This window comes from Callionymus lyra, chromosome 10 (genome assembly GCF_982586985.1).
Source record: "Callionymus lyra chromosome 10, fCalLyr1.hap1.1, whole genome shotgun sequence".
NCBI classification, from domain to species: domain Eukaryota; kingdom Metazoa; phylum Chordata; class Actinopteri; order Syngnathiformes; family Callionymidae; genus Callionymus; species Callionymus lyra.
Window position 1 is genome coordinate 27,959,799 of NC_141827.1, and position 19,560 is coordinate 27,979,358.

General features: G+C 36.5%; 1 protein-coding gene across 2 annotated transcripts in view; it reads left to right on the forward strand.

The window, feature by feature from the left end:
- The first annotated feature begins 4,393 nt into the window (after positions 1-4,393).
- The window catches only part of LOC148071312 (histone deacetylase 7-like), a 46,604-nt gene continuing 31,437 nt past the window's right edge, over positions 4,394-19,560 (forward strand). Inside the window, exons 1-2 of one of the 2 annotated variants that reach the window (XM_087801596.1) lie at positions 4,394-4,531; positions 16,713-16,896. In XM_087801596.1, coding sequence (XP_087657722.1) covers positions 16,765-16,896 — 132 coding nt within the window. In that variant the 5' untranslated portion in view covers positions 4,394-4,531; positions 16,713-16,764. Of the gene's footprint in view, positions 4,532-9,432; positions 9,586-16,712; positions 16,897-19,560 lie in introns of those variants that run through there. The other variant, XM_087801595.1, reaches the window with a different exon arrangement.

Genomic DNA, 19,560 nt, shown 5'->3' on the forward strand with positions numbered 1-19,560 from the left:
GCTCCTCTGTCCCACACCACCTTCATACCTCTGCTATTTATAGTTTACGGCGAGAATAGAGGGACGGCGTTGAGGGGAGGAGGACATCCCAGTGGATGCTAGACGGAGGAAAGCGCAGGAGAAAAAACAAAGCAGGCTCCTGACAAACAACCAAGTAATTAGCCGGTGTTTGGTCTGGCCTGAAGGTCCATGACCTCTCCAGGAAACTCCCCCTTCCTGTGAGAGAGAGGTCGGTCCGTCGCCGAGTTCGGACTTACAAGAACACATTCTTCAAGCGTTTGTTCACCGCGCATTTTTCCGACAGGTCAACGAGGATCGAGGTTCGACGAATCGATGACCAACGTTTCCATTTATAGGATTTGTGTGTTTGGACAATTGTGTCTTTGTCTTGGCGACGGGAAGTGACTCCTCTTCGAGATGTTGCCACGTATCTCAGAAACATCGATCCGAGAAGTTTATGAAAAACAACCCAAATCATAAAGTCCTTCGTCTGCTTCTGATTATTGTTTGTCCATGACTGGAAGCTTGTGATCTGCACTGGGTTTTGACCCGATAACAAAATGCACTGACTTTTTGGTAAAAAAATGTTGTTTGCTTGATGTTCAATGCATCTGTATTTTGTATTAATTCAATGTAAAGTCTAAAGATCATCCTCAGTCATGAAGTCTCTGTGTCATACCTCAAGGTGAGGAAAGAGCTGAGCTAGTGGGATTTCACAACGGGGGTGGTTATTGATAACCTTGTGTCACGACACAGGTTCTCTGAAGGTTAAAGGTTGTACTGGGTGGTTTAAGGTCAGTCCTGGAAGTTTTGAGCTTTGCCCGACTACAACCAATTTTGAGATGGTGCACTCCACCATGATGCCTGTCACCGGTAAACTTGGGAGTTGAGGAGCAGAACTTTAAGTCCGAAGGGAAGCTTCAACCAGAGCGTCCGGGTGTTGAGTAAGTTAATGGCAAGTCCAAGGTCCAGGAAATCACACAAAATGTCCCTTTTCACTGGATGGAAAAAAGCCTGATATCCCTGCCCTTCATACAAACGTATCAATGTACTCGGTTCTGCGCTGCCAGTGGAACATCCTGTGTGCAATGATGAAGATCTAAGCCTCCATGTTAAGTAGGGAGATGGTATTTGTTGTGTCCTTTTTCTTTAGGATCAAGCCCCTATTATCTTACGCCACACTAAAGATATGGACCTTGAACTCCTCCACAAACATCTTTGTAAACGACTCCATTTTGCCCATATCTCCCTTCGATAGACTATATTTTCCTACTTACACAAATCCTATTGATGCTCTGATGTTCAGGTGTTCAATGCATCTCGGATCAGAGTGTCTTGTTTTCAAGTGCTCGGTTCCTCAAGAGAGTCCTCAGGGACTTGAAGGAATCTTTGAACAATTGGGTTCTCGTTTGTTCTTTCTTTAGCCCACAAGTTCTCTGGTCTACGAAGGGATGCCAAACTGCTTGAAGCACACTTAGACGTTTGTTCAACTCCTGAGGTCGTCTTACAGTTTCCTTGGTTCTCCTTTTGTAGAATGAGTTGGAATCTGTCTGGTATATCTTCTTGACTCTTGTACCTCAATTATTATAGTAATAAATGTAACCCCGTCCTGCCATCCAGGACTTTCTCCTTTAACCTCAGCAGTCACTGGACGATAGTCCACTTCAAAGGGATGTTGACCTTATTGTGTACAACATTCTTATTGAATGATAGAAACTAAGACTGGAATTAATCCATTAAAGAAACTGTTAAACATCTTTGACTTTTATTTAAGTCCCACCAGATAATGAGATCAAAGCCCTCTTTTTTTACGGGCTGATAAGTCAGTTCCCTTTCCTCTCTCTTCTTCTTGTGAACCGTCTCCGCCGCGCTCCAGATAACAGCATCCCCTCGACATATCTCTTCCAGGCTGATACCGTGAGTTTCCAGGAGATTCAGATCCCATTGTATCCCTCAAGGATCCCCAACCTGCTTCTTATCAGCGCTGACGTAGTTTCCATTCTGCTTTGTTTTCCTCTCGCGCTCCAAGAAGTTACTCCACTTCCTCTTTTCTTCCAGCAGACTGAGGTATGTGTGTTTGGCTGCGTCCAAGGGTGTTTATCAAGTCGCAGGTGAAAGAGAACAGCAACAACAACCGGTTTACTTCCTTCCAGCCGTCACTTGTTCTCTCTTAAGTTTCAGATGAAATTCTTCCTCTTGATGAACAAATGGAGTCGACCTCCAAACATCAGTTTCTCTGTGTTTGTCCACAGGATGTAGTTACATCTGAACCAGGAGATGGATCCGTAGCTGCAAGTTCATCGACAGTCAACCCGGACCACACACTCACAGGGGTCATTACGGTCTGTGACCTTTTATCAAAGCATTTCTCACTAGACGTCGGGGAGACAGTGCTTGAAGTTCACACCGAGATGAACACAACCGTCAGATAGAGTCAGATAGAGTCAGATAGAGTCAGATAGAGTCAGATAGAGTCAGATAGAGTCAGATAGAGTCCACACCAATCGTTTCAGTCTCTAGTGCATCGTTTTCAAAGTGGAACCTTTTGTCCATTTGTCTCAGACAACGTACAGTGATGTTTCAGAACACTTTAAAATATGTACAAATTATTTTCAATATTAAAGTTAAAAAAAATAAGAAAAGTAAAACTATTTTAATCGTCCTGCTTTAATTGATGTCAATGCACCACAGAAGTTGAAGTAACACCATTTTTTTTTTTTATTAAATATGTTTGAGCTTAAATGAAAATATTTTTTTCACAGTAGATTTGTCTTAATCTAAAACTTTCATTTTAGCTACACGTACAATACAAGACACTACAATCAAACAATTCAACTAAGAAAAATTTCACTTTAACCTTAAACATTTTACTGCAATCACACAATTATAAATTGCAATCAAACAATCAATCAATTCAACTGTTATCAAACTATTTTTTAACTACAATTAAACAATTTTCAACTATAATAAAGCCTTTTTTTTAACTGTAATAAAACAATTTTCATCAAAATAAAAAATGTTTTACCCTTATCAAACAATTTTCTTTTATAATCAAACATTTTCAACTATAATACAACAATTTCCAACTATAATTAAAAACAAATTCAGCTTTTATCAAACAATTTTAACTATAATCACACAATTTTAAACTATAATCAAACAATTTTAAACTATAATCAAACAATTTTAACTATAATCACACAATTTTAAACTATAATCAAACAATTTTAAACTGAAATCAAACAATTTCAACTGCAATCAAACAATTTTCAACCATAATCAAACAATTTTAAACTGAAATCAAACAATTTTCAACTATAATCAAACAATTTTCAACTGTAATCTAACAATTTTCAACTGCAATCAAACAATTTTCAACTGTAATCTAACAATTTTCAACTGCAATCAAACAATTTTCAACTGCAATCAAACAATTTTCAACCATAATCAAACAATTTTCAACTATAATCAAACCATTTTCAACTGAAATCAAACAATTTTCAACTATAATCAAACAATTTTCAACTATAATCAAACCATTTTCAACTGAAATCAAACAATTTTCAACTATAATCAAACAATTTTCAACTATAATCAAACCATTTTCAACTGAAATCAAACAATTTTCAACTATAATCAAACCATTTTCAACTGAAATCAAACAATTTTCAACTATAATCAAACTATTTTAAACTATAATTAAACCATTTTCAACTGAAATCAAACAATTTTCAACTGCAATCAAACAATTTTCAACCATAATCAAACAATTTTCAACTATAATCAAACAATTTCCGTCTATAATCAAACCATTTTCAACTATAATCAAACACTTTTGAACTGAAATCTAACAGTTTTCAACTTTAATGAAAACATTTTAACTATAATCAGGCAATTTTGAACTGAAATCCAACAACATAATCTGGCTGAAAAGGAGCATGGATATACATTATCCTAATATTGCTGAATCTTATTAATACTTTTTAGTTTCACTGAACCAACTATGTCATTTGTTCAGAGTCTCTACAGACTAAATATACAACTAACTATTTACAAATATATACAAATTATTTAAACAAATTATTCATTTGCATCTCAGCATTTATTTTATCTTTTCTTTGGTGCTCAGTAAATAAAGTCTTCCTGCTATTGTCACTGGGACACTACACAACACACACTTGAACACACACAACACACACTGGTGCACACACACCACACACACTTGAACACACACAAGCCCCCTCCCTCCCTCCACAGCTCTGGTGCGCCTCTGACTGGACTGGGGCTGACAGAACGGAGCAACTGTGGGGGAAAAAAAGAGAATTTGAGGGAGTGATTAAGTGCAAAGGGGGTTAGTTCACCTCACACAAGAGGAAGTGAAGAAGATAGAAAGATCGGAGCCAGTTGAGTCGAGTCTGTTGGTCTTCCTCTGTCAGAGCTTCAGCACCGCTCCCCTGTCAGAGGAGGATCTTATCCCCAGACTTCTCATTGACTCCAGGAGATCCCAGGAAAACCTCGGTGGACGTCAATGGTACGAGAAATCTTTCACTTTTTGCTGATCATTTTTTGCTTTCATGTGGAGAGTTCATGCAAGCGTTACTGGGGTCACAGAAACAAGTTGTATTTTTTCGGGGTGAGTCGCTACATCTGCAGGAGGATTTGGGAGGAAATTGGAAACAGACCCACCCACAATCATAGGGGAGTTCACCAGCCTGCAGGAGTGGGGGAGACAAGGTTTAAGGGGTTTCACTGATGTCTGCAGGATTTAAAAAAAGATTGAAAAAACTTTCAATTGTATGGCTCGTCCTGGATGTTTTAGAAGTTTCTTTGTGAGGACTTTGATAGAGTGGCTGGAGACTAAATGATATATCAGCAATATTTGAGGTTCTGACACCAGCACCAAGATGTATAGACAGAACTAAAGTGTCCTGAAGAATGTGAACCTTCTCTTTAATGTGGAAACCTGGACTTGACATAGTACAAAAACTTTTTTTCATTTGTGAACACTAAAATTCCAATTCATCTCATTCTAGAGATGAGAAGGAATTCAATTCTATGTATAAAATTAAAGCTTGTAAGCGTATACAGACCTCCGAAAATCCGCTAAAAACCAAATATATTTGCCGTCAATATGATTCCATACATTTTTAAAAACATCATGTTATGAGTTCAATTGACCAGCAGGGGACAGTAGTGTTACAAAATGTGACAGAACAAGAAAAAGTAGGCGAAGAAGAGTTGTTTGAGCGTTAACAAGATTTGACCTGACACGGTAAAAAAAAATATAATTTGAGGCCACAAAGCATAAATTCATGTAATTCTAGTGATGAAACGGAAGTCAATTCCAAGAGATTAATCAAATTATTTGAGGTATATATCGTGGCCAGAAAAAAAACAAGTTGTTAAAATTGAGTGACGAACTGATGTACATGATCTTTTTACCACGTCACGTCTGGGACTGCAGACTCTAAACATGGTTCCATTGTTCCGACTTTGTGTTGTATTCTGTCAGTATTATTTAGTGGCTAAATTGTGTGAGTGATTGAGCCAGTGTGCATGGGTTCAGGTACAGGTAGAGAATCATTGATACTTATATGATTCTATTTTTTTTAATACTTGTCTGAATATCTGAACTTTAGAACGACAAATTAAAGTTTAATGGATTAAGAAATTAAAAGAAAATTCATATTATTTATGAGTAAAGTGTTAAGATAATACCGAAGGATACCCTGTCAAACTGATAAATCATGGGAATGTGTGAATGTTTAGTTTGGCGAGGTCGAGGGTCAGCGGGTTAAGAGACCGCAGTCAGCTGGAAGTGGCCCCGCGGGGACAGAACTCTTCTCCACTGACTCACGTCTCAGAGCAGGGAAACTGTGAGCATCTGTTCTTTCGCTGGAACGATGACGCAAAGAAAAAGGAAATCAACGATAACTCAAAATGTTACACTTGTGATTGTGTCTAATTTCAGAAAAAAAACTATTCATATTTGTTTACTTCAATTTGTAATTAATTCTCAAACCTTGAAGTGTTTTTTTTTCCCACAAACTCTAGCGTGAGGTTTAAATTTCCAGCATCATCACTTTCCAGAAAACCAGGCGAGCGTCATTTCATTCTCCTCCTTGTTCTCCTGTTGATGGAAAGGTTGTTGAGGCAAGACATGTAGAACCGGCTGCTTCACAAGCTGCCACATGTTTGTGAGCTGAGACGCCAGAACTGAGCTCATCCTTGGAAAATATCAGCTTGTAATTGAAATTGATATTATCGTACATTTTTAAAGCTTTATTAATTATCTTTTATGTTCTGTGGAGTTTGTATGTTCTCCCCGTGTTGCGTGGGTTTACTCCTTGCCCTTCGGTTTCCTCCCATAGTCCAAAAACATACAGAGGTTTATTGAGAACTTGGGGAAATTGTCCGTAGATATGAATGTGTGTGTGAATGGTTGTCTGTCTTTGCGTGCCCTGGGATAGGCTCACCGTGACCCCCATAAGGGATAAAGCGGTAAAAAATGAATGAAAGTTTTATGTAACTTCAACTAATTAATTTTATTTATTTAAGCTTTTTCTCTCCGTAAAGGATTATCATGCTGTAATCTGATCAATTATATTTCTCTTGAACATTCTCCCACAATTATGTCTTTCTTTCTAAAACCGCGCAGAATATAAATATAATATGATATTAAAATATAATTTCATTTTTTTATATAATTCTTATTGTCTGAAATTTGTTTTGTTTTTTAAAAAAGATGGTATTTTTTTCTGAAGTAACATTAACATGTGACTCTTGACTCATCAAGACACTTGTTTCAGTCAAGTTTACTCAGAAAAATAAACCTGTAAACTAGTGTGAAAATGTCTTTATATTGAGGTCAGGGTGCGAATATAGGGCAAACATTAAACTGTTACACGATGCAAAAAAAAGTTGGGGACCCCCTGCTATAGCAGACCCTGGCAAAGTGCTTCGTAGTGACTGTATTTATGTGGCCCCCAATTTAATAATTAGTAATTATTGTACTATTACTAAAAAAACGAACTATAATAACTAACTAAATATAACTTCTTTTTTTTTTTCCTTTTTGTGAATATTTCTTGACCTTTAACACAATTTATATTTAATATAATATATTAATAAATTATTTAGAAATATGTTATTGGTATATTTAGTTTTCTTTTTTTTCTCATACTTGAGGGACATTGGTATCACAAAGCGAAGTAACATAACTTGTGGTTAAACATGTCCAAAAGTAAAACAAAAATATATATATATATATATTCCCTTGATGTGATTCCATACATCTTCAGAAACATCCTGTAATGAGTTCGATTGACCAGCAGGCGACAGTGCTTATACAAAATGGAAACTTTGATGTCATAGCTACAGCCCAAATCTCAGCCTAAGTCACATGAGACAAGTCGTGACGTCATGTTTCTTCCAACATTTCTATGATTTTATGACCAACCACTCGTCGACTCCTTCTCTCTCTCGGTGCATTCCTATCATTCCTTGCTGACTTCCTGTGACCCGGGGAGGAAGGCCCACCTAGAGTTCACCTGTGTCTTCACTTTTTACTGTTGAGTAGAAACTTCCTCTGAGCATCAGCTGACTTGGATGACCATAACCTTCAATACTACAGTTTGATTTCCCATTTTAATCACAAATTATATCAAAGAAAAACTGTTCCGGTTCCTCTATTCAGCATCTTGTGGCTCATTGTCTTCACTTCCAGTTTCTATTATTTGTGATAAAAAAAAAGTCTGACTTTGTCTTGCTTTTTGAGTGTTAGATACTGAATTGAGATAAGAACAAGCATTTAGATGATATGGTTCAGGGGATTTCATTTCCTCTGACTCCCAGGAAGAGTTTAAAAAACGTTGCTGCTGTTAGATGGCATCGTAGATAAATCTGTAATGATTCAGGCACCGGCGGATCTCATGACTTCCAATACACTGTTGACTCCTGCCAAGGAGGTGGAAGTGAAGAGATAGTGTTGTTGAAAATAGACTGGCGTGTTGTTGATACTAATTTCTTTAACTTGGGTCATAATTCTCCCCTTAAGCCCACCATTTAGCCAAACAACAGCAAACCTCACGTAGCCCGGGTCACATGAAATAGAAAAGGTCGCTCATGAGTTATGTTTGTCCGACTAGAAAATACTGTGTTCTCAAGATGATGTTCAACATGTTGACACTTACTTTACTTTTACTTTCTGCACATGCTAGCATTGTGTAAATACACCATTTGGGTAAAAGAAACATTTATTTCCTCTTGTGATTTCTGAGATATGAAACCAAATAGTTTAATGCTATTCATGCATTTTGTTTTACAAACATATGCAGATAACATTGTATCAGCTAATCTAAGGTTCCATCAGTTCTTTCAAGTGCACCTTGAGAACAAAGATGCATAAAATGAAACAGGTAGTCATAATGTTTTGGCTGAGTTGTTAATGCTATTGATAGAAAAAACACACTTCAAACTTTTTTTTAACCTGCATTTAATTACTCAATATATGTTGCCATTTTTTTCAGAGGTTTATTTTGGTAACACAAAATGTTCTATATTTACAGAAAATAATGTTTTAATCAACTAAACTACTATTTTTTAATTCATCACATTTGAGATGTTTCTTTCAAATGATAAAAGTTTGATGTGAACTGTGTCACCACAGTATGGATATACTTTTATTCTGGAATATTAAAAAATAAAAAGGGTGGTTCAATTAAAAAAAAATAACTTCAAAAATATGTTTTCAGTAAAGAAAAGTTGTTTCAAAAATAAAAAATAAATCACTAAAATAAAAGTTACAAAATGTATACAGTTTTTTTCATGGAAGTAAACTGTTGTGTATATGCGTATATTGTTGGAAGGCCATTTGTGCATTGATTAAAAAAAGCGACTTCAATAAAAAATATTTATTTTCAACGAAAAGTTACTTATAAGATTTTATTTTAAATAAAAAAGTATCAGTTTGAAGACGAAACATTATTATTCATGTAAACTGTTGGGTCCTAAAAAAAAACTAAAACTTTTTTATTGAAGCAGCCTTCAATGAAGTAGTGGCCTAACTAAAAATAATTAAATCATAAAAACATTTGACACCTAACACCTTTCGTGGGATATATTGTTGAAAGTCCGTCTTGATATCATCGTTTGTTTTTTTTGTGGATAAAAAGTTTCGAAGTCGCTTTTTTATCGAATAATAAAGACATTAAAACTTCCTCCATACAAGGTAAAATTTTTGCGAGATCAGCTTTTACTTAAAAAAAACAACATTATTATCATAATAACATTACACTTCCTGTCACTGGCACGCGCACTTCAACTCCTACCCGCGCGCTGCGTGACGTCACGCTCAGTCTGCGCGCGCCAGCTCGACTTGTGAATGAGATCGAAACCGTGAAGCTGAAGAGCTGCTGACAGCTGCCGGTGCTGACGGTGCTGACGGAACTCTGAGCCGCTCCAGCGACAAACATTCCGTCGATACTGTGAAGGCAGAGTCAAGAGAATGTCTGGACAGTATTAACGCTTTTTTTTTCTTCTTCCTGTGAAGACTTAATGCGGTTTTTCGAATTTTACCTCCACAAGGTAAGCAGCGGTGTTTACTAGCTCAGCGTGTTAGCATCAACATTGTTACTTTTATTTAAAAAAAAGTTCAATATGAAGACACGGAATTAACCTTTTTTTAACCTAATGACGTTCATAAATTGTCTTCCTTTTAAAATTCCCAACAAGTTGTTTTTTTATTTGTGCAAATGTAGTTCCTTATTTCAATTCTAATGTATGCTGTATGCTGTTGTGTCATTGTTTATGCACTTTAAACATGTGGAAACCTTCTATTCTGTTTCATCACATCCTTGACAAGCTGATAACAATAGTCATTTGTATTATTAATGTCGTATAAAGTTAATAAATGGGTCGCCTAAGATGGATTTTTTTTATAGTGTTTTATTTATAGTCATTGCTTGTCAAAATAGGTTCATGTTAGAAGACATTTAAAAATAAATAAATCAACTTTTCTAACGTATGTAAAGTTCAAAGTGATAAGATCATGACTGAAACCTGTCAAAATAGTGGATGGACATTCTTTCTCATACTTACATTTCTGCCGTGTCAGAGGGAAAATGAGAAATGTAACATTCCACACATTTCTCTTAACTTCACACACTTGCAAAGATGATTAATGTTCTCATGTTTCTCTGGACGCCATGAGGTCACTGTCTTGTTGCTGTTGCAGAGGTTTGGTTACATTAGGCTCATGTTTGCCATGACGGAGGAATCTGCTCTGTTTTCTTTCATTTCGACATGATTTCATCCACTTCTCCCTCGGTTAGAGCGTTCTTACTAGTGTTGTAAAATAGTTTTGCACGCAACAAAACTAGGACATATAGCAACAAACAAAGTCTTTGATTCCATTTGAAACAATGTCACCTTTCAAAAACTTTTGCACTACAGGTTGTGGCAGCCTCAGGTGCTTCCTTTGTTGAAGCAGAGATTTATGTTTCTTGTTGTGTGTTCTTAGGGATTATGCTACACCATACTTTTGTCGTGTTTCTTTGCTTGGGTTTAATCACTTAAAATCACAATTATTGTTTTTTTGTACAAAAATAATGTGTAAAACAAAAGATGTGTCTGACGTACAATATCTTTAAAGAACCAAATACATTTCCAAAAGATCCTTTTATTTCTCTTAAAGGACATTCCAAATAATGTTAATTCTTATTTCATCCATATAGTTATAATCTATTGAACTACTTTATATGAAGTTCATTATCTTAACACAATAACGTATCAATATTCGACAGAACTGTATTGATTATTTTAACTTGTCTTTTTTTTGGCTTGCAAATCATATTTTATGTGTTACCCTAGTTTTTATGATTTAAAGTTCAATAATATGTGTTTTAAATAAAATAATTATAAGTTTTACACTTTAATGCAAATATTCAAGCCAATTTTTGTGTTGAAATTAAACGTAGTCATTACAGCTAAATAAACCTTTAAATCCTGCGAGATCCCAGCAATGACTGAGGACGAGAGGATACAGTCAACAGCTTTTAAAGTGGATGTTTTGACATATTTTGGTTTCAAAACAAATGAAAGCAGTTACGACTTCATCAATACACCTCACTACGTTCAAGACATCTGCAGGTTGTACCATCATCACAAAGAAATCATAAATATCTGAGGTATTTTATTCCTCCTAATAAAATAATAATAATTGGAAAAAAAACCCAAAAGCATTTAGATAAAGAATATTTATCTTATGTGATGCTTGAGTCTTGACTCTTCCAACACTTAACCTCAGAGATTATTTCCAATTATAGGTCCAGGCAGCGAACAATCTTCCACGTTGTTCCGTAGCATTTGTGAATGTGAATATTGAGTGTTTCCCAGGACAGATAACCTTTAAATGTCTCCAGTGTTCTCAGCATAGTAGCCACAGCGGGAAACTGACAATAGGTGCAGTGTTCTGGATCAGCCAGAGACCTAGATCACATTTCCCTTTCCTGATTTAAGATCAACTCATCTGACTGCTGGTACAGTCCTCTTCGAAAAAACAACTATCTACCCTAGTTGTGTCATGCCGGTTTATGTCTATGAGAAAAGGTTAAGTGTGTCTTCTCTTCTGGGACAGTTTGTTACAAACTCTTTAAGTGGGCTTTAAGTGTCAGGCTTTTCTCTCACACTTTCCATCTTTGACTTGATTATCAATAATTTTGTATATAAAAGAAACTGTTTCTTCTCCCTTTATAAAAAGCTGTTCATCCTTTAATGTTATTCATAATCTACCATTTTCTTGTTTTGGAAATCCAAACTTGTCTTTGTGTGTTAGATTGAACTTTACCACAGAAGCAACTTTACTTAATCTTAAAGTTCACACCCTTGAGCAAGACTCTTGCTGGTCTCATGACTGTGCTGGAGCAGGACAATCCATCATTTTTTTTTTTCCAAGGCCCATCCATTTAACAGGGTGGAGTCGAGGGAGCAGCATTTGTAGCAAAGAGGCCCAAACTGCCCTCATTCCAGATGACTGTTTCTAGAATAGATTTATTTTACTATAAACTAACATTTTCAACTTGATACAGATACTGGGGAAAAGAATGTGATACTCAGTAACATTTTAATTAAATAAAGATCCCAATTTTATAAACAAAAAAATTTGAAAATGAATACTCATCCATCTGAAATTAAACATGAAATATTTATTTAAAAAAAACAACATTTGCACATCAAGAAGCTGTAACTGGTATAACAAGTTAATAAGTAAATAATGTTTTATGTTGTATACACAATACAGTACACACATGGTTTTAGCTGCTTAAGAAGTTGTTACAATTAATACTTTCAAAAATGATTCTAATGCGAACTTTTTTGGGGGTTTCGATACTTTTATCCACCGTAGTTGAGAAACATTTTATTTAAAAATAAATACAGTTAATTTAGCTTAACATGAGCACATGATATTTTTGTATTTTGATAGTAAATGTCAATTACAATTGTTACAACAATGTTTTCCTAATCATATTTTTACTGCATCAGTCAAACGGTCTCATTCTGTTAAGGTTTCTGCCTAAGGAAAACCCTTTCAGAGCTTCTTTGGGGCACCAACACTGAATATTGTTGATGGTTATAAATGACTAATCTGTTTTTGGGTATTCCTTACAGCTGAGTATAAATAAGGTTTTTATCTGGTGCAAAAACTAAAACAATGCTTGTGCTTAAATTCTATCCAAAACAAACTTCTATCAGTATTATTTTAAGGCAACTTTTAAGCCTGTGTGAACTGTTCCGTCAATAATTTCATGAGAATTTTTTTCTTCCTTTAAAGAATTGATACTCTTTTTGTTTTTTTCTGTGGGGAAAGAATAAACCGAAAACCACAATGATGATTGTGCAAACAAACTAGCTTTACATCACGCACACAAATGTAATTAAAAAAAAAACTATATTTATGTTGAAAAAACAAATAATTCTGGTCAACTTGGTTCAGTGCTTCATGGTCCACGGTCGCACATGTGTCAGCTGGGCCACACGCTTCATGCACACAAACAAGTGGTGTCATACTATTAATGGCAGGAAACCCAAATACACAAACCCAGGGTTCCCCCCGCACAGAAAAACAAGTGTATACAAACAGGTGGTGCTAAAAATAATCAGACCGGCAGTGTGTGCTTGAACTTGCAAATAAAGAAGGTTATTCAATAGAAACAAATGGAATCTATTTATAGACTAGCAAAGGGTTATACAACTGTCACACACACATACACAGTTCCTACTTGTGCAAACACAAAGAGCTTCTGTGTACACTGGGAAGAAACAACTGCACACTATTCTTATCTATCTATGTGGACGGTGAACAAGCGGGTGCTCACATTAAAAGATTCATACTCCAGCTGTTCGGAAGCAGAAGGTCCGAGTTGTCCACAGCAGCTGTGGATTCCTCTTATCTGGAGGTATGAGCTTAAATGATTAGCTCGGTGCACAATTGATGGGAGACCACTGAAGGTAGACGGAGACATGTCTAGATTTATGTGCTAGAGCAGAGGTGGGTCGTCACAATTCTTAACGGGTGATATTCTTTACTGTCAAGAAAAAAAAAAAGCCTAAATATGATGGAAAACGTAAAAAAAAGTTTGAAAAGGAGGTAATAAAACAACAAGACTATGTAATATTTTCTGTTCTTTTTTACAATTAGTATGTTAGCTAGGAAAAAAGGACAAATAAAGTATTCTTTCAATTCATTTTGAAGGACAAGATTAAAAAATAAGTCCTTAAACAAAAAAAAAAAAAAATGTAACTCGTAATTAATATTAAAAAGTAAGGACAAAATTGTTAGTAAGCTATTTAAGAACGTAATGACAGGTGCAAAGAAAAAGTCAAGGAGCAACATGTGGCTCGACTATAAGTCCATGGTTTGACGTCTGAGAATCATTTAATTTTCTGTTTTATCAGAATGATTTTAAAAGTCTCACCTCAACCAAGGGATACCGCACGTTTGTTTTTGGACCTTCGGTTCACCATGACCCTGAGATAACACAGGGGTTAAGAACAGACAATAATTGAATTGAATCTTCTACTAAAAGACAAAATGGTACATTTAAAACATGAAATAAACTTAAATTGTTTTCTGTTTTGTGCTGAGAGTGAAGTGAGTCTTTTTAATTTAATTGTGTTGTTTACTTTTCCGTGACAGTTGCTGTCATAGTGATGACAGGCTGTTAGTGAGGATGCACCTGTAGCCCCCAGCACAGAGAAAAACATCTTCTGAAGACTGAAAAAAAAGCTTCTATTTGCCTTCATGAACCAACAGGAAGTGTTTGTGCAGTCCAGGTTGAGACGCTTCTCTCTTTGATCTGCACTGTACTTTTTCATTTCTACAAAAGCTAGCGTGAGTTAAACTTGGCAAAAGACCAATTGATTCAAGAACAATTAAAACTGAAACTCGTCAAAAATACAAGTTTATTTTGAGGGGTCACTCTTCCTTTAGATGCCATATGAATGAATTGTTTTTAACCTTTTCCTGAATTCAAATACTAGGCCTGTCAATCTCAGTCTTAAAAATCTCAAAGCGTTAGAGTGTCACGTGAGTCAAGTGTGAGTTTGATTTGTGATATTGTCATAATTTTCCTTTGACATCCACTGTTATTTGAAGTCTCTTTGAATCTGTTTCTTGTTTAAAAAGAATCTTTGTAGGTCACATTATCAACTTTAACTTCCTACTTTTTAAGATCACCATCTTGGGGCCACATAAGAAGACTTTGTGGGCCAGATTTGGCCCCTGATCTTGTGCCTCTAGGGAATATTAGATTCTTCTTTTGACATTTTGATTTAGTTTTTCAGAATCTGCAACAACAAATGTAATCGAATGTGTATACACTAGTATGTGCATCTCCTGGTGTGCGCTTGTGTGTGTGATTGTGTGGTCACAGGCGTCAAAAAGAGGATGTTTTTTTCTGTGAATAAGCTTAAATTAAAAAAGAGAAGTAAGCTGCTGGCCTATCTTTAGCTGCATAGTTTCTAATTTTGCGGAAGCACTGTGCCTTTTATCTTGATCTCACTTTCCATGATTATTAAACCTATAGAAATGTTTTTTTGTTCTTCGCGTCATCATGTTTGTCTCGTCTTCACACAAATTATGATTCATGGCACCTGCCGTATATATTAAAGTAACTATTTATACAACCAGCTGCTCATCATAAACAAAATACAATTGGGATGAATCATTTACAATGTGTAATAAAAAAAGCATGTTATAGTCTAGTTATTCTGCTTGGTCAGCATTCAACAACCTTTGAGATCATGATTGATGAACTTAAACGTCTCTATTTTTGTGCTGGAAAACTATTTAGACTCGGGTCAAAGATACATACTTTGTTGACAAGAATTTCCGAATGGAAGCCAGGAATTATCACCAGTCCTGTAGATAAAAATGTATCATGTGGCTGAATCTTGATTAAATAAACTAAGATACCATTAAATAGTAACGTGTATTCAGTTGGGGATTTAAAATGGTATTTAAAAATTACATAGTATCTTAAAGTGAGTTAAATGAAGAATGGAATTGGTTGACTATGCTATGATAAATTCATTCAGTCAAATATGTCCTTATTGTCTTGGTACCATTGCATATAAATACAGAATAAAACATATTCAGGTTTAAAGCCAGTACAGATTATTTAACGTGAATAGCGCATTTTGTTCACAATTACGGCCAAAAAAGATTGGAGCTTGTTTTGTTATCTTAAACCAGCAATACTAGTTCTAGAAAAACATCATAAATTCTCCAACTGTAGGTGCTCATTGTCTCTGCTGTAACAACAGGACGTTGACTTTAGGCACAATTCGGAAATTCTTTAGGTGAAATATTAAATGGATTATATTTTAAAGACAGTCCAGAAGACATTCTGTGTTCTGTCGAGTTAAAACATTCATTTACAGGTGAGGATTAGTATTCATTCTTGAGAAAAATTAAGTAGAGTTGTATTATTTTGTAGTTTAAAAATGCACAACGATGCAGTGATTGTACTTATTTGTGATGTGAATATTGTTTGAATTGACAAGAATAATCCATTTTATAAACTTGAATCATTATGTATGTAGCAAAGTCATGCCAATGTCTTCCAGTAAAAGGATCAGCAGTGGACAGGAATCCGTTGAGTAATGATGAGTAATGCTTTGTGTCACTCCCTCCTGACTGTACGGGTTCAGTAATTTTCAATTTTTTTTCTTGTCACTGCACCCTAGAGGAAGCAAGGTGTCCCTTTCCACACTGTATCTGTCTGCACTTTTGTATCAGCGCTGAGACATTCCTTGGCAGGTTTTTTAGGAGATCAGGTGTCTTTCACAACAGCACTCAAAACAGCATCAAGTTCTCTTTGAGTTTGCATTTGTTTTTGTCTCATAGACATTTGAGACCCAAGAATTGTGGCTCTTCAGAATTTATGATCTGGTATTTACACGTATGTCACGTTGGCTTATGAATGAAATAATCTTTAAATTGATATTTGTCATTTATATTCTCACTGAAAAAGGTATCCTTTTGAATCCAGCCATTACCTTTGCTAAAAATATATATAGAACTGAAAATAATAATGAAATGCGATATAATAATTGCTAAAAAACAAGTGTTGTACAGTTAAAGATGTTCAAATAGTAACAATCAATAAAATGTTTGGACTGATGTTAACCAAGTGTCCTCTCTTCTTCTGTAGTGAATGTGATCCGTTCTAAGATCCTCTTTTGCCCGAACGTTGGGTGCAGCTTATGGACCTGAGTGTGTCTCCAAGCTTGGCACATCCAGACTTCTGTTCTGCCATGCTAACCCCTCATCCAGCCTTCCTCCTGGGAAAACCTTCCTCTCAGCATTGTTCGCTGATGAACCAGCAACCCTTGCAGGTAGAAACTAACATGCTTTTACACAGACACAGACACACACAGACACACACAGACAGGCACACACACACACAGAGACACCGACACACCAACAAACACACTCACCCACACAGACACAGACATGCACTCACAGAGAAACACACAGAGAAACACACAGAGAAACACACAGAGAAACACACAGATACACACATACACAGATACAAACACCCAGATACACACACACAGAGACACAGACACACGCACGGAGAGGCACACACAGAGACACACACATACACACACATGCATACACAGGCAGACACACAGATAAACACAGACAGATAGAAAGTAAGTAAGTAAAGGTTATTTGTAATAAAATTAAAATGTCTTAAGATGTTTCTTGAAGGGGTCAGTAGATCCATAAAAATCCATCAAACACAGAGGGAGAGGAAGACCTTCCAAAAACTAGGAGCAACAGTCTGGAAGGATTTCTCTCCTCTGATCAGGAAGCTTGTTTAGGAACCAACAGTAGAATCTGATCCACAGACCCAAGAGCCCGAGCTGGGGTGTAAGGCTGCATTAGATCACTGATGTTAGGAGGAGCATGACCATGAATAGTTCTGAAAGTAAGAACAAGAATATTGAAAGAAACTGGCAGCCAATGAAGATTTTTAAGAATCTGAGAAATGTGAGTTCTTCTACTAGAGCAGTTCAGAATTCTCGCTGCAGAGTTTTGTATTAACTGCAGGCGAGACAGCTCCTTTTTTGTTTAGACACAAAAATAAACTGATACAATAGTCTAAACGAGAAGACACAAACGCATGGATTATAAGCTCCAGATCGTGTTGTGACATCATTTTACTAAATTTAGAGATTTTTCTCAGTTGAGGGAAACAGTTTCTGGTCAGTTTTCTGCAGTTTTGAACTAGAGACATGTATTTGTCAAATACAACACCCAGGTTTCTCAGGCTCAGTTTGACAGACTGGCTTAAGTCACCCAAGTACTGACTCCACCCTGGAATTTTATCATCAGGTGCAATAACGAAATAATAATAATAATAATAAGTTTCTGCTTTGTCCACATTTAGCTGCAAAGTTTTTTCACTAAGCTGTCAAGGTATGACGAGAACCACTGTAACACAGACCCAGACAGTCCCACTTCATCCCTCAGTCTTCTCAGCAGGATCTGGTGATCAACTGTGTCAAAGGCTGATGACAGATCCAAGAGAACCAGAACAGAGTATTTACCCCAATCAGCCGATATCATGATGTCACTGGACACTTTCAATAAAGCTGTCTCCGTAGAGTGATGTTTGCAGAGGCCAGACTGAAACTTCTCGTGGATGTCGCTCTGATCCAGGAACAAAGACAGCTGCTCAGACACCACCTTCAACAAGATCTTGGACAAGAATGGAAGCTTAGAAATGGGCCTTAGATTACTGAGGTAAGTCAGGTTTAATCCTGGCTTTTTGAGTAAAGGCTCCACAATGGCATGTTTAAATGCATTGGGGAGGTTTACCATTTTGCTAACCCAGGGGCAAATTATGTCAAACACTTTAATAAAGAGCCTTCATGGAAGGACTGTAGGATGATCAAGAGGAGGGTTTCATCTTGTTCACCAGTGCCGATATATCAGCCAGAGTTACAGGTTTAAAGAAGGCCCACAAGGTGGAGACAGGCTCAGTGACAGCAGGGCTTCCACAAAAAAGGGGATGGATTTTCTCTTTGATCAATTTAATTTTGTCAGTGAAAAACAGAAGACAGGTGTGATTGGAGCAGCAGGACACACAAGAGAATTTATTGTGTCTAACAACGATTTGGGTTTTTTCTTATTTACTTTTACTAGTTTCCGAATGTAATCAGATCTTGCAGTTTTCATCATCTCATTGAATGAGGACATCAGATCCCTGAGGTGAAGTCGATGCACCTCAAGTTTAATGGACTTCAAAAGACTTTCGACAAAGTCTCTTCAGACTCAGGAGATCTTCGTTTGTCCAAGGACACCGTTTTTTCTGAATTGTCAAGTTCAATTTAACAGGTGCCACTTGATCCAGTATTTCAACACAATGATTAGTGAAACAGTGAATCAAATTGTTCACGTTAAGGTAATAATTGAAGAATAGAGGGTCAAACATAGTAGAAAACTGTCCGAAGTATGGGCTGAGATGACACGCCTCTGAGACCTAACTTTCAAGGGCTCTGTAGGCTCCAGGATCTCCCCTGACGCGCTGTCACACACATCACAGGGAGGAATTTAGCACAACGTCAGAGTCCAGGCGAGCTGCAGCGTGTCTTCTCTTGACTTGGACACCAGAACGAGAACATCTTCTCGATTTCTTGTGGAACTTACCCGATATCCGACAGAGCAGCAGATATTCTGGAGAGTCCGTGTCGATGACAAACGGAGGAGGAAACGCTTAAAAAATGCCTCATGTGTAAAAGTCCTCCATCGACTTTCTGATGCTAGAGAGTCACGATCATAGATCCGTGAGGCTTGAAGCATATCTTAGAGAGAGATAAGCATAATATCAGCATAAATAGTTGTGAAAACTACTATTTTAACACTCATTAGGAGGAGTCAACTTTAAGTGCTTTCTTTTAAAGAAAGACAGACAGACAAATGTGCACACACATGCAGACATACACAGACTCACAGAGACTAGCACACAAAGAACCACACAAGGACACCCA